Below are 12,799 nucleotides of genomic sequence, written 5' to 3'. Positions count from 1 at the left end.
TGGGCAATTTTCCACATTGCCGGGTAGATGCCAGGGTTGCAGCCATACTGGAACAGCTTGGCCAGGGTTGCGGCTAGTTCTGGAGCACAAGTCTTCAGTACTATTGCCGGAATGTTGTCAGTGCCTACAGCCTTTGCAGCATCCAGTGCCTTCAGCCGTTTCTTGATATCACGTGGAGTGAATTGGATTAGCTGAAGACTGGCATCTGTGATGCTGGGGAACTCAGGAGGAGGCCAAGATGGATCATCCACTCAGCACTTCTGGCTGAAGATGGATGCAAATGCTTCAGCCTTGTCTTTTGCACTGATGTGCTGGGTTCACCCATCATTGAGGATGGGGATATTTGTGGAGCCTCCTCCTTCTGTCAGTTGTTTGATTGTCCACCACCATTCATGACTGGATGTGGCAGGACTGCAGAGCTTAGATCTAATTCGTTGGTTGTGGGATGGCTTAGCCCTGTCTATTGCATGCTGCTTCCACTGTTTGGCATGCAAGTAGTCCAATGTTGCAGCTTCACCAGGCTGACACCTCATTTTTAGGGATTCCTGGTGCTGCTCCTGGCATGCCCCCCTACACTCTTCATTGGTCCCCCGGTTTGAAGTTAATGGTAGATTGGGGGATATGCCAGTCTATGAGGTTACAGATTATGGTTGAATGCAATTCTGCTGCTGCTGATGGTCCATGGGCTTTGGAGAATAAAATACCTGGAATTGTTTAGTATATATTTTACTAACAAACGAATTCCTTTATATAATATGCAAAGTCAAAGGTAAACAATGATAAATGTTTCTCAAAAGCACACATCTGGGCAAACACAGATGCCAGTATTAGACGTCAGTGTTCCAGTTAGTTGCTCAAGGAAATTCAGCATGGAAAAATCATAAACAAACCCAAGAATGACATGAAGAATGAAACAAAAAAAAAGTTATTTTTAAATACTGTTTATTACAGTCAAAGGTGATCTAATAGGTCTGCGTTTGGGGCTGGAGGAAGAGGGGGAGCAGCTGGGAGAAGATGGAGGAGGAGGGAGGGCACTGTGCAGCAGACCATACCTACAGCGGGTCTTCAGGAAGCTCACACCTCAACTTCACCGAGTAGCAGTATGTCAGGTGTCTGCACATCACCGGGAAGATGTCACCCAGCTCCGTCACTCCCTGCAGCCACAACTAGATTCTCAAATCAACTCCCTGCTTTTCTTTTGTCATTAGGATGCTGATATTTCACACAAATACCTTTTAAAATATTTCCATCCTCTTCCATTGTCCTTCCCTGTAAGTCAAAGTTATGGTTCATCTACCAGCCTTGCTCCTGCGCAGAGTTCTCTAATTCAAATGTAATGTCCGTCGTGTATTGTAGGTCTAACTCAATGGAACGACGAATGACTTATTGAAACATCTCATTTACTAATAGGTCGTCTCAGCAAAATGAGTTAACTACGCAGAAAATGCTCAATGTCGAGCCGTGGCAAGAGAACTCACATTAGCTACACACACATATGGATGTCCAATTGGTTTTGATTTCTTTTCCACAATTCACTGCTATTCTAATTTGTTTACGCTACTTGTGGAGATGCCTTACATTACACTGAATACATTGAACTGTATGAAATAGTCAACTCCTGGATCAATCTGATCTGCACATTTTACAACTCCAATTATCGTCTTCTGTCATTTTAAATCCAACGGTTCGATTTTAACACATTCGGAAATGAACAGGATTATTCAAGCATTGCCGTCAAAAGCAATGCCAGTGATCATCGGAATGTTTTCAAACACGATTTGGAAGTAACAGCTCATTAAAGCTAAGAATGCTGAACCTTTGTTCGTTGTAGAACAAACTTACTGCTGGATTGAAGAACTAAGGACGAAAACAATTCTCCCGACCAGCCTTTTGGAAAATTAAACTCATAAACTTTACAGTCTGGCTTTTTACCCCCAGATACCGTACGTTTATTAAAGAACTGAATAACAGTTCGGAGCGATCTCTACCGCAGTATTAAGTGAGAATATTGCACAATCTCTAAATTAAAAGATACATCTCATTACAAGGAGAGCCCATCCAGTATACCCAAAGTATGAATCGATTACTTAATAATGAGCACATATAATCAAGATATAATAACTATAATTCATAAAATTAATTTCGATTTGTCTATTGTATCCGCCCACAGAAACCTTAATTTATTCCAAACCAAAATTCGCCACGGGTTGTTTACTGTGTGTCATCTCATGAGCAAATCCAACATCAGAAACGGAAAGTTCTTAATAACCAATGGGATTGCTTTAGAGTTGTTCTTCAGAGATGTAGCAAGACTTGCTAAAACAGTCTAATTATAAGGATGCCAGGCTTACAGATTTTATAAACATATATAGAAAAATCAGATGCTAAAATGAGGCTGGACGAACAGAACCATTAACTGCTACTGCTTTACCAGGTGTAGGTTTCCTACACATTTATTCTCATCACTTCAGCACGTTCTGAACCGGGCCATGGGGATCGGCTGCTGTATCTGCCACAGTCCATATAAAATCACGCTTCAAATTGCCTTTGAACACATCTTTCCCTAAATGCGTGTCTTGAAAATTGCGCCGACATTTGAGTCTGCCAGTTCCACAACGTGGATTAGATTCACCAATAAAATAAATAAGGTTAAAAGTGCGTTCAAGTGTTCTTTTTAAATTCTGGAAACAACAGAAACAACAATGAAAACTAAATGAAGCTTCAAGTTTACATTAAATTAATTAACCTGCATGTTACCAGTTACACTCATCCAGTAGTGTTTGTGTTTGGACAGTACCTGTGTATAGTTGCTGATGCTGCGCATTACAGACCACGTTTCCCCTCACGCTGACTTCTCGTGTGGAATTGGGATGTAATTGCAGAATTTTACCCCTGGAAACGGTTCGAATCCTGAAAATACCAAGAGCACAAATAAAATTGAAACAGGCCAGGACAGATATGTTTGCTCATAGGGAGTTCCTGCTGAAAGAGCTAACATTCAAGTTCATCTGAACCATCAAAATCGCCAGGAGCAAAATGAAAATCCAAACTCAAAAGTTTTAGTATAATTTTTGAACACCGGCCAGTACCATTCAAAGGCAACGCACATATCGGGAAGATAAAGGACCCTTTAAATCACCTCATCTCATTTTATTGGCAAAGTGGGATCGATTTCATCTTTAAGTATCTTAAAATAATTCCAGCACAGACGTAGCTGGGGGAGTTCGTTAATTCCATAAAAAGGGGAAATCGACTTTAATTCGGACAGACTAATATCACTCATCGCTTGGCTTAAACAGGTTGTAATTGTGTATCAGTCTCGCTGCTGGATGTAAAACACCCCTGTTGTCCTTTAGAAATGTTGAGCCATCCTTTTGAATGCTGATACAGTGAAATTTATTTATTGCCTTCTGATAAACTCTTCAATAAAAGGAAAGTCATATATTTGTTTTGTTTTCCTTCGAGATAGTAAACCAATGGGAGATTATAAATTGGATTCACACATGAAGTGCCTTGTAAACATGATTTGCAAGCATGTTGCTGTTAAAATATGAGACACTGCTGCAAGCGGGCTCAAACTGTCGAGAATGTCTTGCTAATAAAAAGACCAAATACTGCAGGACTCCACTCCAAAAAGAGAGTTCGGGTATCTTGAATCAAGAGCTTGCGTTAAAAGAACTATTTTGGATGTAAGAAACCTGCGCAAATAAGTAACGAACGTACAAAAGATCATGTTAAGTAATTCTCTTGGTGGAGATTCCCTCTCCCAACAGAACTGAAAAAACGAGAGGGTGCAGAATGGGTAACTCTCATCTGCACGCAGGCGGACCCAATGGGGAAACACAAAACGAACAACCACTTCTCATTAAGAAACTATTATTTATAATGATAAGAATATAAGAATTAGTAGCATGTGCGTTTGACAACGTATATAGGTCTGCTAACCATTGATTATAAGTCACCACTTTTTTCCAGTTCTCTTACGGTCGTTAATGATTATAGAGAAATGGACAACAATTTGCAGCAAATTAAGTTCTGGCAGAAAATCCGTTTTGTCATTTTGAGAAGGCACACTTGCTGTCAACCTTCAGTCTCTCTCTCTCTCTTTGGGCTGAGCAGTGACATCACCAGGCAGAGTTAATAAGGTGAAGTGCGGGCAGACTCTGCTCTCAGGTACTGGAAACCCTTCAGCAGACAACAATGCAGAGATCACCCATAGAAAAAGCCAATGCCTTCTCCAAACTCTTCTTCAGGTAAGACCAACCTTCCTGAATTCCGAGCGACCTCTCTATCTCACCCTTTCTGTTCTCATAACAAAATGTTCCCAAGGTGGAACTTTTATAGTAATTATGCAGAGTTGACCATATTTATTAAACTGTTGATACATTTCTCTTTGACTTTTACCCCCTTCTCTCACCGCCTCCCGAGCTGTAAGGTAGATGTATATTTTAAGCGGGTGTTGCTGAATTACGGGATATTCAGGTCCGCAGATAAAGGAACTTGAAACTTCAGAACGTCAACATTTGTCACAGTTCACTAACTGGCAACAACTCCTACCAGTTGCACTGACTTTTCTCAGCTTACTGTTTGCAAATCGGTGCCCAATCGCTGTCGAGACTAAAGCTTTCACAGCACTAGCGAGCTTTCTCACTCTAAGTCAATTTAAACAGGCTTTTGAAGACGATCTTTCCTTTTCAAAAGTCTTGCGAAACTGATCAAAGTTTTTTTGACGATATGCATAGACCTTGACGGTACAGAGGCCAAAAAAAAAATCACGAGTTCATTTAGACATTCATTGCTGTGATGAAAAGGAAGTAAAATCATATCATTAAGTCACTAAGTGTACAGAACTTCAACCTGATTGAGAGTCAGGCACTGAATTTGTCGCTTGGCACTGATTTCGAATCATTTTATTTGATATCAATTGGAGCGAGTCTTTCAAAGTGTGCGGTCGTGTCCTGTAGGCATGTGCCCTTATGTTTTCAGGTGCACACATTTATGAGGTTATAAAATCTGTTCTTTTTTTAATGAGAGGGGGCAGCTGTGCACAAGGTGAATACAAGATCAGTTCTGGACAAAGTGTAGAAACTTAATTTTTGTCGATAATAGTTCTAAATCTAAATGAACACATGTTTGCTAAATGTCTTTTTTTGTCTTAAATATGTTTACATGATATAGTTAATAAACTGTAACGTTGTCAACTTTAATCCCTGACGATTTAACTACGTGTGATGACCTGGAGTCCCACCAATCACATTGCAGAATCCCTTCAACCAATCACATCCTAGAATTTCAATCAATCACATCCCGCGGTCTACTGTCCTTGTCTCAGATCCCCAAACCACAGAACATTAAGATTCTCAACCACGTCTGCATTGTCATTTCGGATGGCCTCAGTCAGAAAAATGATAAATCACAGTCTATGATGAAAATAAATTTCCCTGAAAATAACCTTAACTAATAACCTTAATCGAAATATTTAATCATAGGTAATCCTGCCTGCATTAGTTTTCTGGGCCAGCTATCCAATTAGTGCTACTCCCCTGCTTTTTAACCCATTGCCCTGCTATTTTCTTCCTTTTCAAATATATGCCCAATTCCCTTTTGAAACTGTTTCCACCACCCTCTTGGGAAGTGCATTCCAGATCATAATAACTCATCATGTAAAAATAATTCTCCTCGACTCCCTTCTGGTTCCTTTGCCAGTTATGTTAAGTCTGTCCTTTGGTTACCATCCCTCCTGCCAACAGAAACAATTTCTTCCGAACTACTTGATCAAACTCTTCATAATTTTGGATATGTCTATTAAATCGCCCCTTAACCTTCCCTGCTCGAAGGAGAACAACCTCAGTATCCCAGTAATCATTCACAAAAAAGTACAAATTTATCCACAAACTTCTTCATCCTACCTTTCCAATCCGATTGCTATCTCCTCTCCCAAGCAAAAGAAATATCCTCAATCCCAGCTTGCAGACAGCTCATCTGCCTGCATTCCTGAAATCCAGCGTCCAGCTTACATCCCAATGTAAAGATTGCTTGCACATATGCAGCAGTTTAGAGGCATGTGTCACAGTATATGATTATGCCTCTGTCCATCCCCACTCTACCACGCTAGCTGCGGCCACTTCTCACTCTCCCATTTGCTCTCACACCATTTTCTATCTACAACCTCATTCCCAGTTCCTGTAGATCTCATATCTCTTGAGAGTGATAATTGGAAAATTGTCAGTAGTTGCAGATCACTGAAGAAAAAAGATACAGTCGACAGAGATTGCTGGAGTAATAGAGGAATTAGCAGGAGCAGTGAGACAGTAATAAGAGATACAACACAGAGACAAATAGGGACTGTAACAGAGAAGAGAATAACAAAAAAGAGAAACAGAGATATTGGAAGGGAATTGAGAAAAATAAAGAATGAGAATAACAGAGACCCGACTACCAGATTATTCAAGTGAATTGGAACAGGATTCTTTGGAATGTATGCAAACATAAAACAATGCCACATGGTATCTTGGATTTAACATCATTCCAACAATGACATTTGCTGAAACACATCCTGGTTAATTATGAATATAAGATTTTGTTTTGATGTATACCCAAAGTTGTGTGCTCTAACTGGAAATGTGTAATTAAAGTTCTGAATAGTGCACTGGACAAGTGCATGTGCCGATAAAAATGGACCGAACAATGACCGGGCCTTCCTTAGAGATTTAAAGAAGAGTGAAATTAAATACATGCTGAAACATTATTATAGGTTCAGGTTTGTTTGAGACCAGAAAAGGAGAGAGTAACGGAGTTAGGTGAATAAAGAGCAGTCGTTCTTGTGTCCCTAAACGTCTTGATGGGACCATGTACACCAGTCATCTCCTGGACAATCACATGTGCCACAGTAGTGGTCAGGTCTCCCCCAAACATGTCTGGAAAGCACAAAGCACGTCACAAGCAGCATCAGCAGAAACCAGTTTAGCCTCAGACTTGCAGATCCAAGGGTCAACCCCAAAGTGCTTTTAGTCTCCACGCCAATGGATAAGTGAATGTTTTGATAAATCACTATAACAACTTGATGAGAAACAAAGTGGTAACATCAGCTCAGTGTAGGTCACATACACAGTACATGCAGCAAACTACCCATCAACAACACTACAGGAATCCAATTATTTTACAGTGATTGCCTATTAAAGAGTATGGGGAATGACCAGGAAAGTGGGATTAAACTAGTTGGCTAATGTGGAGAATAAAACCAGCTCAAACATAATGGGCCAAATCGCATGTTGCTGTGCTGTTAAATTCTTTGATTATTATTCCAGATCTTTGAACATCACACCTATATCAATATAAATGTTTTTTCTGTAGTATTTTTCATACTTAATGTTGAGGCAATGGAGATTTAAATTCTTCTATAATTGGGTCTTTTTGGTTATGACAATGATGGTAACATTTCTTTTATGGTTCTTACTTTAGTTCCCCATGTATGGCAGAAACCAGGCCGGTGGGGGGTAATTAAAATGACTTAATTCCCCTAATGCTGCTGCCTTCCTGCTATGACCTGCTCAACCTACTCTTTTGAGCAGGCAAGAGTGACATCTGCGGGGAGGAAGTGGTGTCTGTCTTTAAATATGCAAATTGGGTCCCGATTAGGTCATTGGGACCTGACTGCAGTATTAGTTGGAGGCTTGAGTGAGACAGCAGTGGCATCAGCCCAGACTTTCTAAGAGCCAATTGTGGGCCAGCAGAGGCCCAGAAAGAAAATGTGAACTTTTTTTATTTTAGGTTTCCTTGTGGGCCCGGAGGAGCAGAGGTTCCTACTGGTCCCTGATTGTGGCCTCACGCTGCCAAATTCTCGCTCCCACCTGCGCATCGGCTGGTGCTGGATCTGGACAGTTTGGGTGGGACTACTATTAAGATCAGCTAGACCTCCATGTCTCCAGACTCCCTGCACTCCCTGTTCTCTATGGGAATTGCACACTCCATTCCGACCCCACTTTAAAATCAGGGCATTTATCACTATATATTGATAATTTAACTATTAATTTAACTTTTGACACTTTATAATTGCATCTGATAGAAAACTTTTTAACAATAAAGGCTGAATTAATATTCAATCGCCTTGCACATTAACCCCATGTAGAAAGAACACTCTGTAAACTGATGTGAAAAGAATTACCTACCAGTGTTTGTTGGCTATGCACATCAATAAAAAGCCAACAAAATAATTCTAGAGCTTTGATTTTATGTAACAGGTGCAGATTCACATTCTGACGGTAGTGTAATTCCTAATTTTGTATAGTGACATTTTGGAACAGGTTCACAGCAACTTGATTGAGCTCAGTGATTGCTCACTGGTAGGTAAAAGCCATTGGATATTATGTTGTTCTGTTCTTTTGGAGTACAAACTTATTCCTGAAGCACTACTTTTCAGAGTTTAGTCCACTTTCTCAGCTTAAAACTGCATAACTTCTAGCACAGCAACATTCTTAATATTGTATTCAAATGACCTCAGCCATAGAAATCACATGGCAACTAAGATTAAGGCAGAAAGGACACAATGCCTGCTAAATGTAACAGTTTAAAAGCCTAACTGTAGCTCCAGTAATATACATTTGGTTCATCCTGGATTTTATTTTAACAATAATAATTCTCTCTTACAATACAGATTTTACTTAGGCACTGCGTGAAGCAGCATTTTATTGTAGCAATATGTTGTATGATGGACTGGCAGGATGTAGGGTAGCACCCAAGATCCTACATATAGGGTGGCACAGTGGCGCAGTGGTTAGCACCGCAGCCTCACAGCTCCAGGGACCCGGGTTTGATTCTGGGTACTGCCTGTGCGGAGTTTGCAAGTTCTCCCTGTGACTGCGTGGGTTTTCGCCGGGTGCTCCGGTTTCCTCCCACAGCCAAAGACTTGCAGGTTGATAGGTAAATTGGCCATTGTAAATTGCCCCTAGTGGTGGTAGGGAATATGGGATTACTGTTGGGTTAGTATAAATGGGTGGTTGTTGGTCGGCACAGACTCGGTGGGCAGAAGGGGCTAAAAATAAATATCTAAGTATCCAAAAATAAATATGGCGGTGAATTTACCGATTTCAATTGTGAGGCAGCAGTTGCAGACTGGAGGTTGAATGCTGCTCTTAGCCAAGGAAGATTACAACAACAACTTGTATTTATATAAGGCCTTTAATGTAGTAAAACATCCCAAGACACTTCACAGGAGCAAATAAAATTTGACACGAAGCCACATAAGGAGATATTGGCTGGGATTTTACCCTTGGTGGATGGGACTTTTCAGTCGGTGGTAAAACCACTTCCGTCTGGCCTGGGGAACCAACCCGCATTTTGCAGGTCCCTGGGCTTGAATTGATCTGAGGCGGGACTTCCACCAACTTGAAGGAGGAAATCCCGCCAAATAGAGCTGCCGGCCAATCATCGGGCCGGCAGCTCTTAGTCCCAGCAGCGCCACCAGCAGCGGTGGCCACTGCTGGGAATGCAGCCCAGTCGACAGAAGAAGATGTTGGGAAGTCCTGGAACCAAGGTAGGTTTTTGTTGCCTTGCTGGGGGCGATCGGTTGGGCCCCGTCAAGTCCAGGGTGGATGACTGGGGGGGGGACAGGGGGGCATTGGGGGTGGTTGGGGCAGCCCTCCATTGGGCACAGGGTGACCGATCATGAGGGCCCCCCCCCCAAGGCATCAGAGATCCATCTGCTTCTGTTTGGCAGCTTTTCTTGGGCTTGGGATGCCCGCATGCCACAGGTAAAATCCCTATGGTGGTGGGCGGAGGCTCAAGTGGCCGTTAATGGACAAAAGAGCTGAACTCAAGAGGTGAGGTGAGAGCGACTGCCCTTGACATCAAGGCAGCATTTGACCGAGTATGGCAACAAGGAGCCCTAGCAAAACTGAGGTCAATGGGAATCAGGGGGAACACTCTCTGCTGGTTGGAGTCATACCTAGCGCAAAGGAAGATGGCTGTGGTTATTGGAGGTCAATCAGCTGAGCTCCAGGACATTACTGCAGGAGTTCCTCAGGGTAGTGTCCTAGGCCCAACCATCTTCAGCTGCTTCATCAATGACCTTCCTTCAATCATAAGGTCAGAAGTGAGGATGTTCGCTGATGATTGCACAATGTTCGGCACCATTCGCGACTCCTCAAATACTGAAGCAGTCAGTGTAGAAATGCAGCAAGACCTGGACAATATCCAGGCTTTGGCTGATAAGTGGCAAGTAACATTTGCACCACATAAGTGCCAGGCAATGACCATCTCCAACAAGAGAGAATCTAACCATCTCCCCTTGACCGTCAATGGCATTACTATCGCTGAATCCCCCACTATCAACATCCTAGGGGCTACCATTGATCAGAAACTGAACTAGAGTAGCCATATAAATACCGTGGCTACAAGAGTAGGTCAGAGGCTAGGAATCCTGCGGCGTGTAGCTCACCTCCTGACTCCCCAAAGCCTGTCCACCATCTACAAGGCACAAGTCAGGAGTGTGATGGAATACTCTCCACTTGCCTGGATGGGTGCAGCTCCAACAACACTCAAGAAGCTCTACACCATCCAGAACAAAGCAGCCCATTTGATTGGCACCCCATCTACAAACATTCACTCCCTCCACCATCGATGCACAGTGGCAGCAGTGTGTACCATCTACAAGATGTACTGCAGCAATGCACCAAGGCTCCTTCGACAGCATCTTCCAAACCCGTGACATCTACCAACTAGAAGGACAAGAGCAGCAGATGCATGGCAACATCACCACCTGCAAGTTCCCGTCCAAGTCACAGACCATCCTGACTTGGAACTATATCACCATTCCTTCACTGTCGCTGGGTCAAAATCCTGGAACTCCCTTCCTAACAGCACTGTGGGTATACCTACCTCACATGGACTGTAGCGGTTCAAGAAGGCAGCTCACCACCACCTTCTCAAGGGCAATTAGGGATGGGCAATAAATGCTGGCATAGCCAGTGACGCCCACATCCCATGAATAAATGAAAAAAATGGCCACTTAAGGGCCTTGATTAACTTGGGGCGGGCGGGCTGTTTTTCTTCTCTGTTGCCTTGCGTAAAGTGGCGGCAGAGGCGAGAGTTGGTTGTGAAGGGTCCCATCCCCAGCCTCCCACTTCATTTTATGCACCCCCTCCCCCCTGCCACCTTCCTGCTCTTTTGGGGGGGGGCATAAAATTCAGCCCATTAGGACAGATAACCAATACCTTGGCCAAAGAGCTAGGTTTTAATGAGTCTCTGAAAGGAGGAAAGAGAGAAATCAAGGTAGAGATGTTTAGGGAGGGAATTCCAGAGCTTAGGGCCCATGCAGCTGAAACCACAGCTGCCAATGGTAGAGTAATTAAAATGGTGGATGCTCAAGAGGCCTGAATTGGACGAGCGCAGATATCTCAAGAATGTTGTAGGACTGGAAGAGATTACAGAAATGAGGAAGGGCAAGGATATGGAGGCATTATACAGCAAAGAGGGCCTAGTGAGCAGAAGAAAAATAAACTTGTATTTCACCATGCATGCACAAAATATTCTAAAGGCACAATTACTCCCTTTATCAGCTAGACCTCATGAGAGAATACAACAGCACTTTGCTTCCAAATAAAGGTACATGAGTTCAAAAGGGAAAGCATTACCTTAAATATTAACAACTGCCTGCATTCTTCAGCATTAGTAGGAAACTAAAACTCTCAACAAAACAAGGTTTGTTTAGAGCTAATTTTGAGGTGTTAGTCTAAGGAATATCTCTTATGACAAGAATCGTACACATAACCTTGAGCATATGCGTCTTACATGGCAGTTGGACGCAGCCTACCAATGAATGGAACAAAACAGTTCTTTGAAAATATGTTCTTTTTCTGTCTTGATTCCAAATATGTTATAGTATTTTGTGATTTACAAAATGAATGTCAGCTTGAATAATGAGTATGGATATTAGATATGCTGACAAATCTTATGTTGACAAATGCATTGTGAACGTATCCTGTGATTTATGGTTTAGTGACCAGTATTTATTGAGGAACCCATTCCTCACTAAAATATCAGTAATATTGGATTAGCTTCAAAGCTGCATTATTTCTATAAGGTTGCAATATGATTGATTAAAATAATCAATCATGTACAAAAAGCACAGTCTAAAGTAGGTCATGTAATAGGTTGCAGAAATTGTGCTTTAACAACATTCTGCTTTACAAATAGCACACTGCATTAACTGTATCAATAGCGGATGAACCAAAGTTATTGGCATCTGATTATATAGTAAAACACAAAAACTGAATGTTATAAATTGTAATGAATTGTGAAAAGTTGGATTTGGTCTGAAATAAGCCATGTACCTGTTGCACAAAAAATACTTAGAAGTGGTCTCCCAAGAGATGATTGTATCGAGAAAGTATGTCAAAACATTACCATATCTGCTGGTACGTCAATGTGAGCTGTGGAAAATATTCAAAAGCCTTCTGACAAAAATTGGGAATCTTTGGGTTTCGTTTTGAGAAAAATGTGTGAATTTGAGAATAACCAAATCTTTGTAACTACCCCAGCTATATTTTTACTGTACAAACCTTTCACCTTACAATGGGCACCCAATGAAAGTGCAGCATAAGTACAGAAAAAAACATTGCAAATAGAGAAGGTTCTTTCAAGGATCTTTCGGTAAGACCAATAGAAATAATTTGAAAGAGGAAGTCTCACCCTCTAGAAGAAAAAGCTGCTTTCACGTAGCAATTGGTGTTGATTTTGTCTTTTCTGTTTATGTGACAGTACAAAGGATTTTAAACCATATAGTGGAATGATAAAATTGTTT

At 41.8% G+C, this 12,799-nt stretch overlaps 1 protein-coding gene and 1 long non-coding RNA gene across 3 annotated transcripts in view; one reads left to right on the top strand and one right to left on the bottom strand.

Moving 5' to 3' along the window:
• Window positions 1-975: 975 nt before the first annotated feature.
• Window positions 976-4,699, bottom strand: LOC137379555 (uncharacterized). The gene is made up of 3 exons (XR_010976856.1): window positions 4,585-4,699; window positions 2,798-2,910; window positions 976-2,681 (listed from the first exon to the last, which is right to left on the bottom strand). It is a non-coding gene; the product is annotated as an uncharacterized lncRNA (long non-coding RNA).
• cftr (CF transmembrane conductance regulator) overlaps window positions 4,094-12,799 on the top strand; it is a 149,144-nt gene continuing 140,438 nt past the window's right edge. The window contains exon 1 of one of the 2 annotated variants that reach the window (XM_068050532.1): window positions 4,094-4,253. In XM_068050532.1, coding sequence (XP_067906633.1) covers window positions 4,201-4,253 — 53 coding nt within the window. In that variant the 5' untranslated portion in view covers window positions 4,094-4,200. The remainder of the gene's footprint in view (window positions 4,254-12,799) is intronic. The other variant, XM_068050529.1, reaches the window with a different exon arrangement.

Source organism: Heterodontus francisci, chromosome 18 (genome assembly GCF_036365525.1).
Source record: "Heterodontus francisci isolate sHetFra1 chromosome 18, sHetFra1.hap1, whole genome shotgun sequence".
NCBI classification, from domain to species: Eukaryota; Metazoa; Chordata; class Chondrichthyes; order Heterodontiformes; family Heterodontidae; genus Heterodontus; species Heterodontus francisci.
This window is presented reverse-complemented; position numbering and strand designations above follow the sequence as displayed.